Raw genomic sequence first — 25,671 nt, 5'->3', positions numbered from 1 at the left:
GAGTGAAAACTGGCCCCAAATTTAGCATTTGGGGCTGATTCCCACTCGATAGGCCCCCTGGCGCAACCCATTACTTCCACATTGCACCAGGAATGATATCATTCCTGGAATGACGTGGGGTGCTCCAGAGCATGCGTGTGAGGCAAGTACCCACCCCATGCAACTCCCCCCATGCCCTCCCCATCCTCTGGTTTGCCCCCCTAGGGACCTGCCAACCCTAGTATGAGAAGCATCCAGGGAAATTTCAGAAGCCTGGTATCTGCAACGGTCAGAGGCGGCCATCATTAGCCAGAAACGGAGCAAGCCTAAAATATATACTGGCCATTTATTTGCATAATATATGCAAGTTGCAGAATCCAGTGTTTCCTGGCACAGAATTGTGGTTTGTTTGTTTTTAGATGCAAATCCTGATTTTTCTGTCTGAGCCTCCTGCAACTATGGAACTATTTTAACTTCACTGCATTGTTAGCTTTGGTTAGCAATTGCCAGCCAGAAGAGATTCTATACCCAGCAGACTCTGTTTGGTATTTTATGAGTCCACTAACCCCAGCTCCCCTTGCCCCAGTGGGTTGAAAGAGCATGAAAAACAGCCATTCCATGCTCAAAGACAATCCAAGGTCTCTTGGGTGTCAAGGGATTGCCAACCCCTAGGGACTGTGCCCTTCTAAGGCAGTCTGGAGAAGAACTTTGTTGAAGAGAGAGGCAAGCTCACCACAACACTGGTCCACTTTGTTGATTGTTTCTGCAAAGGAGTCGGAGGGGAAGGACGTGGTGGGGCTGATGTAAATGAATAAAAATGCGGTGGAAGACAGGGCTTTTAAGCCTCCGAGGCCGGGCCTTCACCCACAGAACAGAAAGGGATTGTATCCTATGAAGCAGAAGGCTGAATCATCAAGACAAAGTCTGCCTTATTCGGTCAGCACATTTTCAAATGCCCCCTTACCCCCACAAAGCTCTTTTGCTGAGCCATTTTCAAGTTTAAGAGTTAGCGCAGCCTTCACATACTCCCCGACATGTCACCGCTGAAAACAGAGACGTGCTTGTAACACTGATTCCCAGAACAAAGATCACCACCCAGTTCTTGCACACATGCATACATGGAAGGTGTACTGCTCTGCAAGCTGTATTAATTCACTCAGCAAGAGTTTGTCCTGTTAAAAGCAGACCATGCTTTTGCTGATAGACGCGGCAGGAAAACAGGGTTTTCTTATAGTCTGTTATCCAGAGTCAGAAACACACCCCCAGCAGTCGCATCATCTGAAGCAGTAGAGCATGCACTCCATGGAGACCTCAACATCCATGCACAGGTACTCTGACAGGCAAGTGCAGTATAGCCAGCACTATCTCCAGTAGGCTCTTAGGGCCAAGCTACAAGTGACGAATGACACTCGAACGGCAAGTGAACAGACTCACATGTATTCCTCCCCGTTCTCTTGCCCTCCACTCGATCACATAGTGAACAGGGAGGAATACACGTGAGTCTGTTCACTTGCCGTTCAAGTGTCATTCGTCACTTGTAGCTTGGCCCCTAGACCATTAACTAGAGACATGGAACAAAAAACAGCTTGCTATTCTGCCTATGTTCTACCTAGCTAAAATACTACTTTGCTGGCTAGCTGTCTAAACCTTCTCTGAGCTGGTTCCAGGGCTGGTTGTTCTTACCAAAGTCCACCCATGCCAGCTCACTCTGGGCATCCTGGAGTTGGCACGGAGCTCGAAGCTCTCTTCTTCCATAGCTGGCAGTGATCAGAAGGTAGCATAGGTAGTCAAGATTGGAATGGTATGGAATGGTAGAATGGTAAACTGCTTGGAAACAGAGAGGCTTCTTCAAGGTGGTGGGGGCCATCAGCCCCCTCAAGGGCTCATTACTTAATTGGACATTATCTCAGTGTGAAAGTTTAGGGAGTATGGCTTGGAGCTGAGAGGCGGGCTAGGCACTGGGCTTCTCAAGGCTACTTTCTCAGGAAACGATAGGAACGCAGGTGCAGATAGTTAACCATGGCTGTGCCTTTCTCGGCAAACAGAATTTCTTACAGGCATGAAGCCCGAACCAAAGTTTTTTACTCTGAGTATGGCGGAACAGGGCCTGCTCCTTACAATGCCATAGAGTCTCAGACCCACAGGAATTTCCCAAACTTTGGCTATGCCTGTCTACTAGATCACTGAATTCAGTCGTGAGACGGCCTCTGTTAGACCCTTAATTAAAAATCACTGGACGTATTTGCTCAATAAACGCCCTTTACTCCTTGTCTCTCGCACGTCCCCAGGCAAGCCAGGAGCTCAACAGAAAACCTGCATGGATGGTGAAGCAAGAAAGGCATTGCCCCAGCCAAAAGCATCAGGGAATACTTACTGGCTCAGCTCTATTTGCAGAAAGAGGGTTGGATCTGCTCATATTTTTCACTCCACTTTGCGCCCCACCCCCATGAAATCCTGCCCCTCAAGTCATAGTTGACTTATGGCGACCCCTGGTGGGCTTTGCATGGCAAAAGGCTAACAGAGGCACTTCGCCATTGCCCGCCTCTGCAACAATGCCCCTTCATTTTGCAACCTCTCTCTCTCGGGTGGCTTTCGAGCATTCTAGTCCCTCAACCCTCAGCATTTTAGCAGAATGCAACCCCTCCTTTCTTTTTAACCAGCAAAGCAAGCTGGTTGGCTCTGACCCAGTAAGATTTCAGAATCCCACATCATTTAGGGTTAACGACTAAAAATTGAAAGGATCCATGACAGGAGCGCTCTTTTTGCTAGTCAATCCAACAGTGGGATTTGGTCTCGGTATTTGCTGTATTAATCAATTGCCAATTTGGGGCTGATTACTAGGAATTTGGGGGAGGGGAGGGGTGACAGTCTCCATCACCCCCTGCCTGTGGTTCCTCCAGAATCTATAGGGCCGTTGCAGTACGCAGAATGCTGAGGTATGAGAATGTTGCAACAGTCCACTGGAATCTTCACCAGACAAAACACTGCATTGCAATACTGCGCCTACAATGTGGTGCATGAGATCAGTTTTAGTGTGCAAACAGCAACTGAATTTGTACATTCAACTTCCTCTCTTTTGGCTTTACAGAATTAGATGACGTTTGCTTCCCATAACAGACAACTGTGACATGTTAATTTAAGCGTTGGTTATACCATCTTCTTCTGCAGCTTAATGATATGCATAAATTAATTGCGGTAGCAAAAAACTTCCGATTTCAAGGCTGAGCCGATGCACTAAGGCTGCATTAAAGCACGGCAAATGGAAGACTTAATGACTTAAGCTTTTAACAATTCATTTTTAAAGGCACTGCCTCAGGTTCCATTGTAATGCAAAAGTCTCTCGTAATAGCTAGGCACTGTCTTAAACTCATTTTAGCATCTTCTTTATTGATCATGGAAATATAAGATTCTTTTGAACCACTTTTCCTACCCACCCCCTGTTCTCTTTCTGTCTTTTAGAAACTCAATCTGTACATTCTGATCTATATGGCTTCTTTGCCCGTGGAAATAGATCCAGAGGAGTTAGCTGTGTTAGTCTGTAAGTAGCAAAATAGTAAAGATTCTGGTAGCACCTTTAAGACTAACCAACTTTACTGTAGCATAAGCTTTCGAGAACCACAGTTCTCTTTGTCAGATGCATGACGAAGAGAACTGTGGTTCTCAAAAGCTTATGCTTCAGTAAAGTTGGTTAGTCTTAAAGGTGCTACTGGACTCTTTACTGTTTTGCCCATGGAAAGGCACAGTAAAAACAAAAAAAAATTCATCTTGAAATTCCTGACACTATGCCCTCCCCCTTCCAGACGTATTCATGCAAAGGATGCTAGGGGGGGGGGTAGATTGCAGAGACAGAGAATGTGTGCACTGCGTGTATTGGGGTGGTGGATAGTAAGCAAGGTACAAACGCCTGCTTTTTGAAATATTCAAGATGAATATGCAAAAAAAGCAATATTTTTAAGAGCATAAATTGGTTTATTTCCTTAATTCGTGATAACCAGTGATGAAAACACCCGTGGCTAACAGCAGCATGTGGTCTAAAACACACAAAGTAAAAATGTGCTCCTCCTTCCCTAACCAGTGTTCTTATTCAGACTTTAACAGGGGGCTCACTCCATCCTAAGACCATTAGGGTGCAGTAGCTCTGTTTAGGATTTCACTATAAATCCCCACAATTTATCACAAAAGTACCAAGATGCTTCTGCCTTCAGAATCCTGAATTGAATGGCTTCGATGGGCTTAGACTGGAGTAACTATAAATAGAATTGCACTATAAATTTGGGGAGGGGAGACACCAGAAAATCCTGACAGCCCCATCTTTCCACATGCAGAGATATAAGCAAGTATGTATATAGGAGAAAAGGCATCAAGATTGTACTCCACAAGGGACATGGGACTCCACAAGGGACATGCAAGGGACATGGAAGAGCAACGTTTCCAGAGAATACGGAAACCTCAGCTTAGGTTTAACACACATCTCATGCAGCCTTGAAAATGCAGTCTAGCAAAAATCTGTTTTACAGAACTCAACGGAGGAAGCTACAACTCTCTCAACATGATGTCACACAGCACAGCGTAGCTCATGCTTTAAAAACCCTTGAGGAACCATAAGTTGGTCTTTATTGTTTCCTGCTGAATAGAGACATTTATGACAGCCATTCATATGATGGTTGGTGGCCAATATATTAGCAGAGTAATATCCAGCTTATCCATTCTTCATTCTTTGCAGGACTGAAGCCTGGGAGCTATACTGCTCTACAAAACAAAAGGCATTCAATACCTCCCAATCCCTTTTTTTTAAAAAAACTTGATTTCATTACAGTAACAACCGATATAAACCGGGGCCACAATTCAGAAAATTGTGTTTCTGTTGCCAATCAGCCATGTTTAGATCAAGTTTGTGAGCTTCCTACAACCAGTTACCTGATCTGGATTTGGAAACACTTTTGATTACTTTTCTTTTACGGTAATGTGACACACGTATAAATGATGTGTTGCCCCATAAAATAAGCCTTCTGGAATCAAAACCAAAATTTATTTTAAAAGATTCTCTGTGAGGGGCAGATCCTTCATAAGCATGCAGAGCTGGTAATAACAACAACAACAACAACAACAACAACATTTGATTTGTATACTGCCCTTCAGGACAACTTAATGCCCACTCAGAGTGGTTTACAAAGTATGTTGTTATTATCCCCACAGTAAAACACCCTGTGAGGTAGGTGGGGCTGAGAGAGCTCCTAGAAGCTGTGACTAGCCCAAGGTCACCCAGCTGACTTCAAACAGAGGAGTGGGGAATCAAACCCGGCTCTCCAGATTAGAGTCCTGCCGCTCTTAACCACTACACCAAACTGGCTCTCAAGCACGTAACTGCCACGGGATTCTCTAGCTTGGACCCTGGCACAGTATAGGATCCAATCAAACCGTTGCACATTGGCATAAAGTTGATTCAATTGTCCAAGTACAGATGTCCTCTTATATGGGCTACACTGAAGAAATCATATTGGGTTGAGCTAATGGTCCACAACAGTCAGAAAAAACTTTGGAAAGTTTTGGGCTCTCACACACCTAGCAACAGACCTCTCGTGGGCTGCCCCAAACTCCTGCCGCTACTTGTTAGGGTAGCAGGGGGGATGTTGGGGAAATTCATGTGGCTGCATGTGATGCCGTCCCCTCATGTTCCTGCCACTTGTCTCTCACGGACTGGGAATCGTAAACACACCCTACTTTCCCTTTCTCTTGCATAAGATACTGGATACTTGCTTGTTTCCAACAAACCACAGATCATCATTGTTACATCTGAACCAGAAGCTGTGTTTTTCCCGTGCCTTGCCTACAGATCAGAATTCTCACCCATCTTCGCTTGTAGGCAAGAAACTAAGCGTGAGTCGATGTAAACTATGAGATCATCAATACTGGAGCCATGCAAAGCAGTGTGGGGGAGGCAGGGGAGTGCAGAAAACCAAGGACTTTCAAGGTTTGTTCTCCTTATTTAAAAAAAAATGCGGTTTACTGTTAAACTTGAATAATTCTAACCTGAAACAGGATGTGAAAACATCAAAAGAACTGCAGGGGGAAAGTAATCAGCAGAATTTGAACCCGTATCTGTGCCTTCACAGCAAAATAAATATTGCAGCGTTTGGTAAGATGCTACATTCAGTCTCGGGCCACTTACCTTGTAACCTGGGTTCTGGTGCCAAAATCCAGAGACCTCATTGACTGCAACACTTCAATACAGCCCATATACTAGAGTAAATATTGAAAGAGAAAGAAATTATAGCTGTTTGAAAACAATCTAGAACAAATAAAGAGAGAGACTGTCCAATCATAATATACGTTTAAATAAGTCCCCTGGTTTATTATTTATTTATTTAGATATTTATACCCTGCTTTTCTCCCTAATGAGGAAACAAACTGTCTTACCACATCAATTCCTCTTCCTCCTTTTTATTCTAATAACCACTCTGTGAGGTAAGGTAGGCTGAGAGTGTGTGACTGGCCTAAGGTCACTCAGCAAGCTTCCATGGTAGAAGTGGGGATTCGAACCTGGGTCTCCCAGCTCCTATTATTATTATTTTTAAAATTAAATGTATAGTCTGCCCTCCCTGCGAACGGTCTCAGAGCAGATTACAACATACAGATAAAAATACATTGATAAAATAGTAACATCAAATAATCATAAAAATCAGATTCAGTGGCATAAAAATAAGCTCTACACCAAGTTCTAGTCTGGCATTCTAACAAATACATCATACCAGCTCTCTGACTTAAAAGATAATCGATGCAGAAACAGATACAAGCACATATTGAAATCTCCACAGATGAGAAAATATGTCTGGGATGCTCAAAATGTACAAAAATTATATTGTTGATCCATTTAAGAAAATCCAGAATTTTATTCAGACAAATTCTCTTTGCTACTTTCAACCAGGGCTGAGAATCTCCATGAATTGGGTGGAGGGGGTGGAGTCAGGATGTTTGCATTACATTACATTTCGATGCATTACACCAAGGTTGCAGTATCACTTCCAGTGTGAACCCAAAAGTCACAACAATGTGTCAGCACAATGCTCTAGGATACAGCCCAAAGTCTATGGTAAAATAGTTTCCAGTGAATCTTAGAGCATCATGCCGATGCAGTACTTCCACTTTGCCACCAAGCAGCAATGGGAGCAATGGGGCCTCGGACCAAAAGTGTCTTGCTAAAAATCAGCTACAGCGGAAGATCTGGCTGCCATAACTAATCCCTAAACAATGCCATAAAGTCTCCAGAATCTCTTCCAAAGAGAAGCATTCCAGGTAGGTTTACCAATCTCCAGGTGGAGCCAGGAGAGCCCCCAGAATTACAACTGATATTCAGACATCAGTTCCCCTGGAGAAAATGGCTGCTGTGGAGGGTGGACTCTATGACATTATACCTCACAAACATCCCCTTTCCCCTGCTCCACCCCAAAATCTCCAGCAATTTTCCAACCCAGAGTTGGCAACCCTATGTCCAGGTAAGCTCTGCCTCTGGACTGTCACATCTCTCAGTGCAGCATGTAATATTACTATATATATCATGCAAACAAGGTTTCAGAATCCATGACGCCTGCTGCCAATTATTTGCACACTCAAGGCCATGCTGGAAAATATATTAAAGACATAACTTGCGTTTCACCTAAGCTGAAATCTCATTGTCCACTCTTAAGAAGCACAAAAAGAACACAAAAGCAATTACAGGGTTAAGGCTGAAATTCCCCTTGAGATGAAGAATCTTTTTTTTAAACAGATCAGGAAGCCTATGTTCTGAAAAGCGCTGCAGTGTTGTGTTTGCGACTCTGTGAGTGTTCTCAGCTCTGTTTTCTGTGAAGCGCAGAAATCTTGTAAATCGGCTGGTTGTGCTTCGCCATCCTTGATGAAGCCAAAGATTTGTATGAGTAGGTGAGTCATAGGCTGAGATCATATGACAGTGAGCAATATCACCCTGAACATGCGTGGGAAGGTATACTGAGTGAAGATTGGAGGGGGGGGAGAGCGGGGGGAGAACAGACAAGAAAAAAAAATCAATACAGGGAGTTTGCAATAAATTCTCCTGAGTGGAACTAATCTTATCACTGTTTCACAAAGACTCACTCTTGTTTTAAAAGCCTGAGTAAAAGAAAGGCATTATATAGCCACTTCTCCCGGTCTCTGGACTTGTTTACGGTGTACAAATGGCACACACATCTCTAAATCAAAGCAGTAAGGTAGCACAGTCTCAACATGAAGGGAACTGCGACTACTAGTATCAAAGGAGGCTGGCTGGTTTCAAAAGATGAAAAGGACCATAGATCCAGAGGAGTTAGCCGTGTTAGTCTGTAGTTGCAAAATAGTAAAGAGTCTAGTAGCACCTTTAAGACGAACCAACTTTATTGTAGCATAAGATTTCGAGAACTATAGCTCCCTTCATCAGACGCATCTGATGAAGGGAGCTGTGGTTCTCGAAAGCTTATGCTACAATAAAGTTGGTTAGTGTGAAAAGGACCAGCGTCAGGATCAAACTGAAGAGGTCTGTAGAAGGAACAGTGGGTAAAACCCGTTAGATATCTATTCTCTGCTTTAGAAAAGAGCAAGAGTCCAGTAGCGCCTGTAAGACACAAAATTTGTGCTAGGGTATGAGCTTTCGTATCTGAGGACGTGAGCTGTGACTCAGGAAAGCTCATACACTACCACAAATTTTATTCATTGTATAGGAGCTACTGGACTCTTGCTCTTTTTTTACTGCTACAGACAAACATGGCTACCCATCTTGATTTACTCTTTGCTTTGTTATCAACCAGGTCGCCGCACTTGCAGCTTTGGTGACAAAAAAGGGTTTTATCTGCAACGTTTATGAATCTCTGTTCTCTAGTGCTACGGAGACAGGAAGTCTGAACACTTTTGTTTTGGAAGCATCCGTCAGTACAGACCCTGTGTAATTGCCTAGGAAACCACTCCAATGTCAGAATTCAAGACGTGATCACCTGGGTCACGTATCTGCAACAGACTGGGTTGCAAACCAGAAGTTGGGTTGAGGTCTAATCAGCTTCTGCTATCTCGTAGTGCTAGCCATTTTCTCCTCTCTTTTTTTTGACACTTCTTGTCTGAGAAGAAGTTGGAGCACAAAGGGAGAAGGGAAGCTGTGTGTCCCTGCAGAAGTCTAAAATGGCCACCACTGGACATGATTTATGCACAATAACCAATGTGAAATGGCAGGGAGGGAGGGGAAAAGGCATAGGGGAAGGGCGGAGGACCTAGAATGAAAACAGAAGCCCAGCTTAGGGCTAAAGTTCAGGAAATGTTGACGACCCCAGAGCTGGATAAACCTCAAGTTTCTCTCAAGGTCTCAAACCCTAAATTACACTATCCTTAGGAAGTAAGAGAAAAGGTGAAGCTAGCAGAAATGTGTAATGTAAGGCACAAGGGGAGGAGATGCTTCCAAAATTCGAATCCCAACTTCTGAGTTCTAGTTTCCAAAGTGGAAACTTTCTAATGTGTTGTATTGTGGACCAAGATACAAGAACACTTGTTTCCTTTGGATGATGAGTGTCATTCCACAAAATGTGTCAGATGGAATTGTTCAGGACAGCACTAATATAAAGGGAACAAGGATGCAGAGTCTCTCTACACAAGACATCTGACACGTGAAGCACACATGTCAGGCAATGCAATGGTAGCTGGGAAGGGTAGTCTAAAAAGACAGAGCCGACGGCAGAGTAAAGGTTTTGCTATACACTGGAGCTGTTTGAAGGGGCTGTGAAATGCCAGAAGGGAAACTTCAGCCCATTATAACCTCTCCAGGTCCAAGTCCAGCTCTGGAAGGCAGCTCCAGCCTGTCTCCATTCCTCGCTGCCCTCTGGTTGCCATCCCACACAGTTTTAGACTGGAGAGGTGAAATTGACAGAGCCTTTGGGGGGGGAGAGGAGAAGATGAAATTAACAAACCCTCTGAGGAGTGATCTACACCTGGCTAACATCGCGTCTCCCTGTACTTAACGAACATGCACTCTCGGGTAGAGAGACTCAGTGTTATTGGCTGTGAAATTGTACGCAGTTTTCACTGCATTGCCCATTGTATATATTATAAGGTTTTTATTGCATTGTTCTCCAATTTTGCAATCGTTCTTTATTGTATATATTGCAGTTTTCTACTGCATCCTCTAAGTTTGTTCTCTAGTTTTCATTGCACTTTTTGTTGTGCCATTCCTATTGCCTTGTTTTAAATTAAGTAATCTGCCTCAAGTCCCAGTGAGAATAGCACTGATTAAATGAGATACGCCGGCATCCTATTTGCCGTTATTTATTTGAGTGAGGTGCCTCGGTCGTTTGCTGCAAGTTTCAGTTCCTTCATGTCTTTTATTATTCTTATTCTTATTCTTATTCTTATTCTTATTCTTATTCTTATTCTTATTCTTATTCTTATTCTTATTCTTATTCTTATTCTTATTCTTATTCTTATTCTTATTGACGACGACAACAATGACAACTCGCCCTTCCCACAAGCGGGCTCAGGGCGAGGTACAGCAGTTATAAAAATATAATACAAATATTAAAACAATTCATAAAGCAACAGTTCATCATGAAATCAACACACGGATAATAACTGTCCCAAGATGGGGTCAATTCCAGATTCCTGCCCATCAACATACAGGGGGAGGGAAGCAGACAGATAATGTACTGCAACCCATATGTGGGTCAGCAATGGGCACTACAACGAATGGGCACTACATAACCCCGTGCTGTACCCATATGTTTTTGCCCCTCATCCTCATTTCCAAAGCAACGTTTTAGCAATCTTAATATAATTCTATGCATCACTGCATCTGAATTTCACTTTTTTCACTGAATTTTCACTTGTAATATTTTACTTTTGTTCAGGAACATGTGTGCACCAAAACTGCTGCTCAAGAAGAATCATGGGCTCATAGTAGGATTGCCAGAAAATACCAGGAGATTTGGAGAACAGTGACCGGGGAGGGAGAAGTTTTGAGGGAATGTGACATCACTTTTGGATGACACTCTAGGAATTTCAAGAGAAGATCCTAGGGCAGCATGGAGGATGTGATGCCATAGACAATGTCACTTCTGGGCAACGCCCTCGGAATCCTCCAATCTCTGTAGTCTCTGCAACAGAGACTGAGGGAAATTCCTAGATCATCACTATTGGTGCCAGCCCCCACCCCTTTTTTTTCTTCTGCTGCTCAGGTTAACAAGAGCAGGGGAAAGAGACTGCCTGCTGCCACCAGGCCTAAATCATAAGTACTATCGTATCAGGACTGGGTCGTCGTCCCCACCCCCCCAGTGTGGTGTGACTGATTAAATTTAGCAAACATTCCATTCGTATTTCTAAGGCAAAAGTTCTAGTGAACGAAACCTCTGTGTTGTGAGAACAGCCCTCGGAGACACATCTGTGCACCAGGGCAAAGCTGTTCTTGTGCCCTATATGAAAACAGCAGCTGGCTGTTCCACAAAACAGCTGTAGAGCGGCTGTAACTCACCCTGCTGAAAAATGCAGTAAAACCACACCTACCAGGGGAAACAAGGCTAGCTTCAGAATTCTGCGAGCCCTTAGGTAAGACAAGGAACATCAGTGGGAGACACAGAGGGGACAGAGCACACAAATGGAGTTGACTACTTCTGCCAGATAACTCAAGCAAGCAAGCCAATTCGTATGCCACCAAAATTACCATTCTGCAAAGTATTAAGTGCTAGGCTAGGGATGAAATAAAGACCATGTGATTGCCTTTCCTTTTTAAAACCCTCCTTCTATGGGTCTCCTGCTCCCCTAGGGCCTTGCTATCTGTCCCACCTTGCCCCGCTCTGAGGCCAGGCAGCTTCAACATCCTCAACTGACGCCTTCCTGTAGTGCACACTCATTCCTTGCTGTTCACCGAAGGGCCATGCTACGAAAGGCAAGGATCAAGCAGCTTTCCAGGGCATCCGTGCCAGGTCAGTCCATAGTGGGATGCCAAGCCGCATGACTCATTGGTGAGTAATTATTAAAAAGAAGGAGATGGAACAGCTGCAGCCTCCTCTCTTCCTCCGTCCCTTTGATGAGATTTGGAGCCACACGGGTCTGCAAGCAGACACCTGTGCGCTGAATGGTTTTCCTCGGATATTATAATTAAACGTTTGCTCCCCAAGTGCAGCGAATCAAAAGAGGAGGGGGGGGGAGAGAAGCTAAAAATATTTCCCCGGCTCCTGAATCATAGACGAGAGAAGCAGCACAGAGTCACTGAAGTTCATTTCCGTCCCCGGAAAAGCAAAGCAGTAGCCACCGTGCAGAAGTTATGCAGCTCTGGATCATGCTAGCGCATGGTAGGGAGGCTGGAACTCCACGTAAATCACCTTGAACTCTCTAGAGAGAAGGAGGATTTATAAATCGAACACGTAACGAAGAGCGAGTGGGAAGATGTCAAAAAACATCCTTTTTTGGAGCAGTGGTAGCCTGTTTTCTTCCCCACCCCCTCCCCTCCCCACCTAGTTTAAACAGGATCCTCCATTTGTAAATACATCACAAAGGGGAAAATCTTACTAGGGAAGAAAGGTCAACTTACCTTTCTTTTTCCCCCTTTCAATTGATAGAATGCACGGAAGACTATATTCAGCAAAAAAACTTACACACACACACACACACATACAGAGGCACAAACACAATTACAGAATGCACAGGTTGGGTCCCCATCTTGTGTAACAGTCAGGTGCCAGGTACAGGTTCGCCTCTATTTCTACGTATGCATTGCCTAATTTGGATCATTACTGTGGTGCATTTAGCCAAGGGGGCTTCAGCGTCTCACACACACACCCCACCTCATTGGACAGTTTTAGGTGGGTAGCTCTGTTGATTTACAATAGAAAAATAAGACTCACCTCCAGTAGTACCTTAAAGGCCAACAAGATTTCCAGGGTATCTTAGTTTCTGACGAAGGGAGCTTGACTCTCAAACGTTTATAATCTGGAAATCTTGTTGGTATTTAAGGTGCTACTAGAAACATTTAGGAGTGGTTCTCCAAAGTCTTAAAAATGCTGGGAAGACCACTGGACTACTCGAAACCATTCCCGTAGACCCTAACCCTAAGATTTAGTTTCTATAACACGTCTGTACCCTGAGTCATCTGTGTATACTGATCCAGTTTGGTGCAGTGGTTAAGAGCAGCATGTTTGATTCCCCGGTCCTCCACTTGAAGCCAGCTGGATGACCTTGGGTCAGTCACAGCTCTCTCAGAGCTCTCTCAGCCCCACCCACCTCACAGGGTGATTGTTGTGGGGATAATAATACTTTGTAAACCACTCTGAGTGGATGTTGTCCTGAAGGGTGGTATATAAATCGAATGTTGTTGTTGTTGCTGTTCTTTGTTGTTGTTATTGTTGTTGTTGTTACACTCTCTATACTGAATTGCCCTTCTTCAATCCCTCTTTTTTATTCACTTTATTTTACTTCATTTACACCCCACTCTTCTCCCCAGTGAAGACCCCAAAGTGGCTTACAACATTCTCCCCTTCTCAATTTTATCCTCCCAACAACCCTGTGAGGTAGGTTAGTCTGAGAGTGTATGGGTGACCCAAGGTCACTCAACAAGCTTCCATAGTTGAGTGGGGATTTCAACCTGGGTCTCCCAGATCCTAGCCAACACTCTGCCACACAACACTGTCTCTCTGAATGCGTATGTTTCTTTTAGCATAGAGGAGTACCTTGGCTAGAAAGGGTTTAAACAAAATTAAAAGCTAAAGATGGCCTTAAAAGGCCAAGAATTGCATGCTGCTGAAGTTCATACAGATGTGGAAGACTGTGGCACTTGGCTGCCTTCCTGACACTGTGCATAGGGCTGTCATTTCTCAGGCAGGGAAACTTCCACCCCCTACCCCCCACCCCATTGCCCACCCACCCCGGTGAGCAGCCGGGGAGAAATGCAGGGGCTGGAACAACCTCCTGCAATGTCATATCATTACATCATTTCAATTACATAACAACAACAACAACTGAGCTTATATGCTGCTCTTCTAGACAGATTAGTGCTCCACTCAGCAAGGTGACCAAAGTCAGTGTCATTATTATCCCCATAATATAGCTGGGAATGTGAGGACTGGCTTACCCAAGGCCACCTACTGAGCTCATAGCAGTAGAGAAATGCGAACCAGCAGCATGCTTATTTGCAACCCAACCACTTATAATAATAATAATAACTCTGTTTAATATATCACTCCTACTGAGCTCATGGCAGTAGAGAAATGCGAACCAGCAGCATGCTTATTTGCAGCCCAACCACTTATAATAATAACAATAAATGTGTTTAATGTATCACTCCTCTGGACAAACTAGTGCCCACTCAGAATGGTGAACAAAGTCAGTGTTATTATTATCCCCACAATACAGCTGGGGAGCCGGGGCTGAGAGGAGTGGCTTACCCAAAATTATAGGGTTGTCAGGTGTCCGGTGTTTACTCAGATAGAATGGTATTCTCTTGGACTATCTAAGAGAAATAAGATCAAAATACCAGACACATGGCCCAAGCAAGAAAGGAGGCAATACCATGGCCTGGGCCTGCTTCGTTCTGCCCTTCAGTGAGGCCGGGCCTGCGAAAGCTGCCCAAGAGAGCTGATGGATAACATCACTTACAGAAGTGACATCATCACCCTGGCTCATAATAACGAATAATAGTAACATTTGATTTATATACCGCCCTTCAGGACAACTTAATGCCCACTCAGAGCGGATTACAACATGTAAGTATTATCCCCACAACAAACACCCTGTGAGGTGGGTGGGGCTGAGAGAGCTTCAGAGAACTGTGACTAGCCCAAGGTCACCCAGCTAGCTTCAAGTGGAGGAGGGGGGAATCAAGCCCAGTTCTCAGATTAGAGTTCCACGCTCTTAACCACTACACCAAACTGGCTCCCAGGAGTGCACACGCGCAAAGCACATGTGTGAAGAATTCTAATCTGGCAGGTCAGGGTTTTTTTCCTATTACATCTGGCTACCCTACCTGCTGAGCTCATAGGAATAGTGGGATTTGAACCAGCAGGATCCTGGCTCACTTACAGACCAATCACTTAACTGAGATGCTACAGCAGTTCTCAACCAAACACTCAAATAACCAAAAGTGATGCCACTCCATCAACACTCTAGAATTCTCTAGAAACCATAGAGTTTCAAGTGAATCCTAGAGCAGCCAATGATGCAGTGATGTCACTCCCAGTTACACAGGCATAAATGACATCATGGGACACCGTTTCAGTGAGTCTCTGCCCCTCTCCCCTCAAAGTCTCCTGGGCCGGCATCTCTAAACCAAGACATGACAATCTATGCAGTTAGTTCCAGTTACCACAACCTCACTTGCCATAAGAGACTGTTTTGACAAGTGGGATTAGGGTTGCCAGCCCCCCCCCCCCCCGCCCCGGAACCAAAACTGAGGGACTGGGGAGATGGAATGTGAGCCTTGGGAGTACTTACCTTGTGCCCGCGCTCCCAAGCTCTTCCTTGTCATGCCCAGAATTATGTCATTCCCGATGCAACGAGGAAGTGAAGGCCCCTGTTCAGGGCTGATTTGATCATTTGATAAAGGGGGGAGGGAGCTTCACTTGCTTGTCACAAGGAAGTGTTCCGCAGCATGCAGGAGCACCCTGAGGGGCTCCGGGGCCCATTCCCTGCATGTTTTCTCTCACTGGCCAGGTGAGTGGTGGCGAGGGGCAGCGGCTGGGAGTGGGGGATCCCCCACTCCCATTGAGTGGGGCCTACACAGATGTTTAATTCTCAGAAGCACCAGTTCTTGTAAGAGGTTTCAAGTGCAGCAGGGTAACACTTGCTAAACAGATTAACACTAAAGCGGCCATTACTTTTTTATAAAAGTGGCCATTACTTTTTTGTAACCAGTGAATAATAAACTTCCAAGTACTCTCTTTCAAAGAATCCACTCCAACAGACACACAGAAGAGAAGAGATGGGAAAAATTTGTGGTGTGTTCCATGCTTGCATAACAGCTGGAACTTTAAAAAATGATTTGTGCATAAACCGTGTTTGAAAACTGAACGAGGAGAGAGCCCAGGAATTAGACCATCGATTTAAGTTCACCTCAATTCCAGGAAGACTGAACTGAGCCTAATGAAAATACATTCTGAACAGAACCGACAGGACTGAGTTTCAGGCAAGGGGGAAAGAATCATTTCTCTCTGCCGTGCGGGGCTCAGATTTTTCCTATTGAATCCAACAGCACAGTTGAGACAAAAATATCTTCGGGATGAGCCTACAGATTCTAAATTGGGAAGATGCCTTGTTTTGCATAACAGTGACTCATCCATGTGAAAAACAGCCCCCAACTCTTCTAAAGGCTTTTCTCACTCTCCCAGCCGGTGCCAAAACCTTTCTTTCTACACCACCGTGGAAAGATATTCTTCTCCCCTGTTTCCACGAACGAATCCTCTGCACAGCTAAGCGCACTGAAGTCAACGGTCATCAAAACACCTGATAATCCTTCACACACTTACTTCCAGGGCTTTTTTTCAGCTGGAACACAGCGGAACGGAGTTCCGGAACCTCTTGAAAATGGTCACGTGGCTGTTGGCCCCGCCCCCTGATCTCCAGACAGAGGGGAGTTTAGATTGCCCTTCGCGCAGTGGCGCGGAGGGCAATCTAAACTCCCCTCTGTCTGGAGATCAGGGGGCGGGGCCAACAGCCACGTGACCCTTTTTGCCGTGGGCAACCCACTGAGTTCCACCACCTCTTTTCTCAGAAAAAAAGCCCTGCTTACTTCATAAATTTATATCCTGCTTTTCTGTTTGGAAAGATGTCCAAGGCTGGGGTCGGGGATGACCATTTCACTTAATAAAGCAACCACTTAAATATAAAAAAAAATCATAGCTCAAACATTTATCAGCTCACCATCTAGCCCACTTACACATTCTTGCATTTTTGTCAGCTCTGCTACCAATTTTTGTTAAGAAAAATTAACATATTAACATGCTCCACTTGTCAGTCTTATGTGCACACATTACAAATAAGGCCAGCGTTGGAAAATACACGTTGCATAGGCACGGACAACCCTGCTAACCTTTTCATAGTTTTCCAAGCTTTGGAAAAATTTTACTGCAATATATAAATAGTAAACAAATCCTTCTTGTTTAATCTTTTAATATTTTACATTTCTATGCAAGGTGAATAACAAAAAATGCAGCATAATAGAACAGCAGAAATGAACCATCAACATGAAACAGCATTAACCAGCTGACAAACATCAAGGTAACAATCAAAAAGTCAACCAGAATCCTGACATATACCGGAGCTTGAGGACAGCTTGGGAACCAGCAATGCTAACTGGAAGCCATGCCAGAAAAAAATGGTTTAAAGTAACAACAACTCTACAGATACAGCCCACAATAGCTCACAAAAATATATCCAGCAAGCAACATCTAAAAAAACATCTAAAACTAATACAACCGAAAGCATAAAAAACAGTGCTACAATCCACAAGGCCTTGGCCTAGCAACCTTTATGGTTGGATGGAGAGATTTCTCCATGGTTTTGTTTGTCTCTCACCACAACATACCTGCTGATGCCTGGCTGCCCTTCCTAGCTCTCTTGATCTGCTGCCTACAAAGGTACCCTTGATATCGTTACCTCTGCTCTGCGTCCCCCACCCTTCCTGTCATGTGGCTGTGATGTCACATGGACTTCCTGTTATGTCCTTGCAGCTCAGCAGTTCCCAGGTCTAAAAAGGTTGAAGGGCACTGCCCTAGAACATGCCCCCAAATCTACTATAATGCACAGAAGTTCTACCACAGACACCCAAAGATTCCCGGGAAGACAAGCCTAGGTGGAAAGAATTACTGAAAAGTAGAATGTGCCACTCTTTCAACAGTGTGTATCTGGCAACTTTGCGACACCGTGAATGGGTCCATGCTCAATTACCTTATGGTGTGTGTGTGTGTGTGTGTGTGTGTGTGTGTGTGTGTGTGTGTAGCTGGGAAAAGGTGGTGGAACTCAGTGAGTTGCCCTAGGAGAAAATGGTCACATGGCTGGTGGCCCCGCCCCCTTATCTCCAGACAGAGGGGAGTTTAGTTTGCCATGGCGTGGAGGGCAAACTAAACTCCCCTCTTTCTGGAGATCAGGGGGCGGGGCCACCAGCCATGTGACCATTTTCAAGAGGTTCCGGAACTCTGTTCTACCACGTTCCTGCTGAAAAAAAGCCCTGTGTATATGTATATGTAGGTAGGTGCAAGAGATGTCTGTCAATGTTAGTTCTTTCTAGTTATATGTATATGTATATGTATATGTATATGTATATGTATATGTATATGTATATGTATATGTATATGTATATGTATATGTATATGTATAAAAGCAGGAATAAAACTATTGTTTTGTTATTTTGCCCCAAAACTTCCTGATAGTGAATGGTTAAGCACAGAGGTGTCTCGCTTTCTGCTTGCTTATGTTGCTTTTACAACATAATACGAAACAGTGCCAAAGCACCGTTATCACAGTACTTAGGTTTTACAGTTCCCAGAGTACTTCACATATAGCGTTAGCATTTAATATACTTGCAAGGTAAGTGTTATGTTCCCAGAAATGAAATCTAGTGCGAAATTAACCCCTAGTCTTGGAGAATTCTCCTTCTTAGCCACAATTATTAGTGTGTTTCCTTCACCTGAGAGAAACAGGAACGGAAACTGTAAAATTTCCCCTGGGGTAAGAATTTACTTAGGTATTTACTGAATAATGTGAGGTGGTTGGTGTTGCGTCTTCCCCCCAAGGGCAAGAAGATCAACGGTGGTTAGATTCAGAAGTGCCTCTTCACTTCTCCGTGCATGGAAGGAGACTTCTGAGAAAAGTTATCTTCTATGAACCGAAGGAATCTTCCCCAAGGGAGGACTTCTTGATCTGTGAGTAGAAGAACACCTTTGGATCCAAAACAGAATCTTTCTGACCTCAAAGCAAAATATGTTAAATATACAAACAACATATAATGGTTGGGTTCTTCTGCCTCATATGGAGTATAGGCTGGGTGAGGGATCTCTTTCCTTAAATTCTTGGAGCCTTCCTGATAAATAAACCGTTATGTAGGCCCCAGAAACCTAATGAAAGGATTCCACATTTGGGCCCTTCGCAGAGTCTATCATTTGGCATAGGAAGTGTGATTATAGGTGGTTGTGAACTGGTTCTGCTGGCTGGTGTATGTGCAGGAGAGAAAATAATAAAATCATACACTTGCTTTGTATTTGGAAAAGAAATGAGAGTTCTTTATTGTAGGAACTCCATCCTCTGATAGGAAGGAGGAGAGACAGATCCTAACTACCTATCTAATCTAAGGATGGACATGGATGGCAGGACAAGGCCGGCATCCATGCTGCCAAGATGGAGCGAGAAGAAGGAGAGAGATGTTGCCTGGAAAAATGCCAGGAAGAGAGGAAGTGAACGGAAGTCAGGAGGAGGAAATCCTGAGAATAGCAATCTGCATATCAAAGGACTGTCAGAGCTGTAAGTAAACAGAGTGCCTTGACCTTTCTAACTCTTTGGTTTGTCCCCCTCTGAAACCTGAGGAAAAGGACAGCATTAAATCCTCCTCTTCCAACACTTCCTTTATAAATCAGGTTCCCTCAGCTAAATGGCCACTTGCACAAATGGAGTGAGTGACGTGAGGAGGACCTGTTCATCTTCAAAATGTCATCTCACTCTTTTCTTTTACAAATGCAGTTTATTTTTTCTTGAGAGCCATACATTCCTAATAAAGAGGTATTCCAGGTGCCTGCCAGTGGCAGGCAACATCCTGCTAGTTTGCCTGCCAGTCGCCAGAAGTGACATCATTGCACCAGCCACGGGAGTGTTCCCACGCTTCACTTGGGGTTGATTTTGCTCCCTCCTCTCCCCAAAGGCAGATTGTCAAAGAATCGGCCCCACGTGAAGAGCAGGAATGCTCTCGTGGCCAGCATGATGATGTCACTTCCAGAAGTTATGTCGTTGCATTGGTACCAGGTATATCATCGTGGTGAGTACTGGCCCCCCTCCCACCTAGTAATAAATGCGTTGGTGGGTAGGCTATTGTAGACTATTAACTTTTCTTGATTTGTAAGACTACACACAATAACGTGTGATTTCGTTTCATTTCCATTCAATCTCACCCTAAGAATTCTGTGTAACTCTGAATGCTTATATACTTTTACACCAGTTGGAACTGAACTAATAAAATGGATTTTCACTCTGTGTGTATTCTCTAAGAACAACATGGTAACAGCTGACTGTACTTGCATTACCAACTTTATTTACAAGAATTCTTTTAGGTAACCCACCACTATTTTCATTATAAAGACAAAGGAACCGAATCTCCGGTTTGGATTACACCAACTCATGCTCCACAAACCCAAGGGTTTAAAAATGGTTTGTGATTAAAATGAAAACATGTACTAGCAGTAAGAGACCTCAATAGCATTCAGTGGTTTTGTGACGATCAAGGAATAAAAGGCATCTTCTCAGCCACAAGACCGCTTAAAATAAGAATAAATGCACAGTTTTATTGCCATTCAGTACTACCTTGTTTCCTGCTAGACTGACACTTGCGCTTGATTTTCATTACACATGAGCTGCATGTTACACAGTGTGCAATGCCTAGCTATTTCAGATCTTACAATCAATACATTAATGAACCATAACAAAATTGCACCTAAGTGTAAAAATGCTTTAGGGCATTGATATTCAACCAGTAGGCTGGGACCTACAAGTGGTCCTCACAGATGGTGCCACCGACGTTTTAAAAACAATTTAGGAAGAGAAAGGAGAAAGAATGGGGTGCTTATGTTTGCACATGTACACATGACACTAAATCCAGGAAGGCTGTGAGCTCCTTGGCTGCTGGTTATTTTTTTTAACATTCATTTTAGTGTATGTCAGTCATTACTTCTGAACCACTTCTCACGTGTATATTTTTTTCCATTTAATTCCCCCCATTCTCTCCCTTTCCCTTTTTTTGAGCATAGCCATTTCCATTTCCATTCTTCCATAAAGATTAATTGTGAGGAGGAGGAAAATTCATCCCTAGAAGAGGAGGGCTTGTGGCAGTGGCAAGAGTACATGCTTTTCAAACAAAGATATATTTAGCTCCCTGGCATCTTCAGCAAAATAATCTCAGGCAACCAGTCCTGGGGAAAAGCCCTTCTCTGCCCGAGACCCGGGATGGCAGCTGCTACTCAGAGTAGAACAATTACAGTACAATCCTAAGCAAAGTTACTCCAGTCTAAGCCCTTTGAAATCAGTGGGCTTAGACTGGAATAACTCTGCCTAGGATTGCACTGTAAATTAGACTAATCAATAGTCTGATTAGGTATCAATGGGCTTAGACCGGAGTAACTCTGCCTAGGATTGCACCATAAATCAGACCAATCAATAGTCTGATTAGGTATAATGAAGGTTTGGATAACAAATCATTTTTGACCATCACATCATCTGCACATTCAATGCAATCTCTCCTACGCCCTTTCTGCTGAAACAAGAACCTTTGCTCTTTAGTCCTACTAAACCCTTATCCTCCTGCTTGCCTTGTTTCCCATAGGGCTTGGAGTAACGGTGAAGGGGAAGGTACTGGGCTTTATTTCAGGAATACAAGTTATTTTTTTGGTTCAGTCTGTGCCAAGACACCTCCTGACCTGTGCTAAGGTAGATATGCTAAGGACATATACCTTAGCACAGCATATCCTCAGATTGGCCATTATAATTAATAATGGACAGGGGTTATTTTTGTTCTTGTATGTCCCACATACGTAATTCACTTCTAACATTACAGTGACTAAAACAAACACCTGACTTTAAAAAAAATCTCAATCTTGCCTTCTTTCCTACATGTAGTAAAAAAGCTTTTAAGTATGAAAAGGGGGCTCTTAAAAGTCTTCATGTTTTTCTAGCTCTCATATTGTAGTCCAACCTGGGTTATGATAAAAATTTGTGTTGGGGACAAGTGACTGAATGACATGGAAGAAAAAAATAAGAGTCCAGTAGCATGTATAAGACTCACAAAATTTGTGGTGAGGTATGAGCTTTCGTGAGTCACAGCTCATAGATCTGAAGAAGTGAGCTGCGACTCACGAAAGCTCATAACTTACCACAAATTTTGTGAGTCTTATAGGTGCTACTGGACTCTTGCTCTTTTCTACTGCTACAGACAGACTAACAGACTAACTGATCTATCTGAATGACAGAGGCAGCCTTAGCCGATAGGCAATAGGGGTAGCTGCCCCAGTCCCTGCGCTGTGGAGGGGGGACTAATCCTCCACGGCCCCACCCCAATGGTGGGGGAAATGAAGAAGGACCTGACATCTGCTTGTGCTTGACCCATCTGGGGCTTGGGCAGCCAGTTTTTAACAGTGCCCCCCATCTACCTTGGCCTCATCAGGGGGGAAGGCAGAGTTGAGGTGTCAGTGGTTTGGGGACCCCATCCTGGACTTTTTACCCAAGGCTCTAGAATCACTAAGACTGCCCTTGGAACTACAAACCAGGAAACCACCTGTTCAAACCTCAGTTCAGGCAGGAAGCCTCTAAAAGTGGCCTTGAGCAAGCATGTAATAACAACTCTGGCCTAATTTGCCTCATGGAGATTGACACACACACATAAAACAAATATAAAGCAGCATTATGAAAAAAAAATACTAGACCGAGTCATCAGCATTTCCAAAGGGAAAGGAAAAAGCAACTTACTCGGATGCTGTACGAGATCCCAGTCTCCAAACCAGGTCCGACCCCCTTGCAGCCGAGGTCTTTGTCCGGTTTGGTCAGCACAGCCGAGTCCTCAGTGCCCAGCAAAAGGTTTTCCTCTGGGATGTTTGAGCTGGCCTTCAGTGGTTTATCCAGTTCTCCCCGGGGATAAGAAGAGGACAGGCAGGCAGGCAGGTTGACCTCTGATGAGGTTGGGCTGCTCGGAACAGTTGCACATTCTGTAAGTTTAATTCTCGGCACCTCCTTAGTCCGCAGACAGAAGTTCTTTAAGCTCGGTAGGGTGGAAGGGTTGGAAAGCTTGACGTTAGCCATGCGAGGTATCAAGGCACACAGAGCAACAGGGCTGTCCGGCGTCCCTATGGCAACATTGTCGACTGGTATGTTCGGCGTTGAGACATGAGAAGATGGAGAACCTTTAAGATGCAGAGGTCCACTCTGTGCATCTTCCTCAAATGATGAGAGGGACTCATTCCTAAAACGACTGTACTTTGCCCTGTGAAGCATTCCTGGGTCTCCCAGCAATTCTACATACAGTACGTGTCCACTGAGGCTTTGTGGAATGCGTTCTCTCATAGCCTTTGAAGTTAAAAAAAAAAAAAGACCCAATCCCTCTTTGCCTAAACTGGCTGCCTTCTTAAAAACAACAGAAAGTAATATGGAATTAAACAAACCAGAACAATTTTGAAAACGAAAAAGAAGACAGCAGATTTGGTGGTCGATGGGGTTCTCGGCTGCTTCCCGAGTGGTTTTTTCCTCTTAACAAACCCACCTTCGTTTTGCCTGGACATCTGGCTGTTTGGAATTAAATCTCGAGGAAACACTCACGACACCCACATGCAGGTAAACCGAAGAAAGCAACCAGTTGTTTAAAATGGGAAGAGCTGTTCCCCATCACTTCATTCACAAGCAGGCAACCTTTAAAACCATTCTCAGCTTCGAACACACACCGCCTGGATCGTTAATAGCAAAAACCTTGACTGCAGTAAACACGCACACACATACACAGCATGAAAGACACACACTGTTCCATACAAAACAATACGAGAGCTAAAATATCTCCTCTTCCTAGATCAGCAGTAATAAAAGGAGGATTTTTCCCCCCACTAGCCTTGTGCTTAGCATTTAAATGTTAAGCAGATCAGCTGGGGGGAAATGATCTACATTTTATAAAATTCTTTATTAACCAAAATAATACAAAAGGGGAATGGAAGGGGGAAAATCCATGCAAAAAATAATTCTGTGGCTGAAGTTCTCAACAGACACCTTGCCAGTTCTTGAAAGATCCCTGAACACCGTAATATCCCAAAACTCTCCAAGTAGATTTAATGATCCGGCACGATTTTACTTCACAGCTTCAGATTCATCATCGCCTAGAGAACATCTCTGGGAAGCCTTTGAGGCATCTGTAGATTTTCTTCAGCAGCCAGGCCGTGGCAGTTTTATTTCTGTTAAAAAACAGAGAAAGAGAAGATTGCAGTTTTTATGAATGAAGTTTTCTGAATGAATTTCACTGTGTACAAGCTAAATAAATCTGTGAATGAAGCCTGAGAATGGCTGTAACTGACTGACAGTCCCAAGGGTGTTTAATTTTTAGCCAATCAGGAGGCAGTCTGATGACTCATGCACCATAAATACACTAAACTAGTAGCCATGTGAAATGTGACTTTTGGTGATGTGGGCAGTTCGTAATGCACTGGTAGGTAGTGAATGGGATGAAGACATTCATCATTACAATATCAGTATCCCCAATTCATATATTTTTCCTCTGCTGAGGACAAAAAAAATGCATCTTTTATACTACTGTTTCTGCAATGCATCACTAAGAGGCTAAAAAAAATCTTTTGCACTGACATTTGCTCATATGGTATAAAATCCAAAGGGACGTGATGATGTACCGTTCTTTGAAACAGAGTTCCTTTTTATTGACTGTAGGTTCAATATCTAATGACACTTCCTGTGCCTATCAAATTTACTCCAAAGACATGATGAACACGGCAAGCGAGTGAGCACACAGGAAATCAAGATCTGAGTAGGCAATACAATAAAGTACATCGCATCCTCTGAAAGCTGCCGGCAGCTTGAGCCCTGAGGGAGGCATATAAACCAGCATCCAAACAGAGGGGCTGACCCGGTATTATTGTTAGAACAGGGCGAGGGCTGGGTACTGGCGCAGTGGGAAGAGAACTCAAATTCCGTGCCAAGAAAAGCTGGATTTTATGACTTGAATTAGTTAAACATGCATACATTTACTTATTTTGGATAAAGCAGTCTTTATCCAATACTGACAGAGAAGGGCATGAAGCATATCAGGAACTAAACTCCATGCCCAGGCCACTGGAAAGACTTCCCAGATTTCAGAGATTCCTCCAGATATTTTCAGGGCGCTTCCAAAGCCACCATCACAGTCTTAGGGACTAGAAACATGCTTTTTTGGGAAACAACACTTTTAAAATCCTGAGTTCTGCATCCAGTGCCAGTTCTTGCCTCTCCAAAGCATAACTGCAAAACCAAAACAGCCTTGCTGATCATATGACTGTTTAAGGGAGTAGCACTGGGTTCAACAGGGCTTACTCCATTTGGTGCAAAATGCTAAAGCTCGGCTCTTATCAGGAGCAAGCAGGAGCATGAATATCACTCCCATCCTGCAGTCACTCCATCAGCTTCCTATCAGTTACCACCAGGACTCATTTCGAGGGGGAACACACAGGAACACAGTTCCGGCAGTTCCCCAAAGAGGTCACATGTCAGGTGGCCCCACCCTCCTGACTGTCAGCCATTTTGGGCCCATTTCGGCCTGGATTGGGGCCGAAATGGCCTGGATCAGGCCTCTGACAGGTGGTGGATCACTCTCCCTCTCATCAGCAACCCGATCCTGACCATTTTGGGCCCCTTTTCAGCCATTTTCAGCCCCTTTTTGCCATTTTGGGCCCAATTTCGGCCCTGAATGGCCAGGATTGGGTCCAAAACAGTCAGAGTAGGTGAGGTCAGAGGGTGTGGCATATGCAA

The 25,671-nt window shown here is 44.1% G+C and overlaps 1 protein-coding gene across 1 annotated transcript in view; it reads right to left on the bottom strand.

Moving 5' to 3' along the window:
* SHC4 (SHC adaptor protein 4) overlaps window positions 1–23,238 on the bottom strand; it is a 46,438-nt gene extending 23,200 nt beyond the window's left edge. Inside the window, exons 1-2 of the mRNA XM_055002773.1 lie at window positions 22,648–23,238; window positions 6,149–6,219 (exon numbers count right to left, since the gene is read on the bottom strand). Coding sequence (XP_054858748.1) covers window positions 6,149–6,219; window positions 22,648–23,238 — 662 coding nt within the window. The remainder of the gene's footprint in view (window positions 1–6,148; window positions 6,220–22,647) is intronic.
* Between the last annotated feature and the right edge of the window lie 2,433 nt (window positions 23,239–25,671).

This window comes from Eublepharis macularius, chromosome 18 (genome assembly GCF_028583425.1).
Source record: "Eublepharis macularius isolate TG4126 chromosome 18, MPM_Emac_v1.0, whole genome shotgun sequence".
Taxonomy (NCBI): domain Eukaryota; kingdom Metazoa; phylum Chordata; class Lepidosauria; order Squamata; family Eublepharidae; genus Eublepharis; species Eublepharis macularius.
The sequence above is the reverse complement of the archived record's forward strand: the minus strand, read 5'-3'. Positions and strand labels throughout refer to the sequence as shown.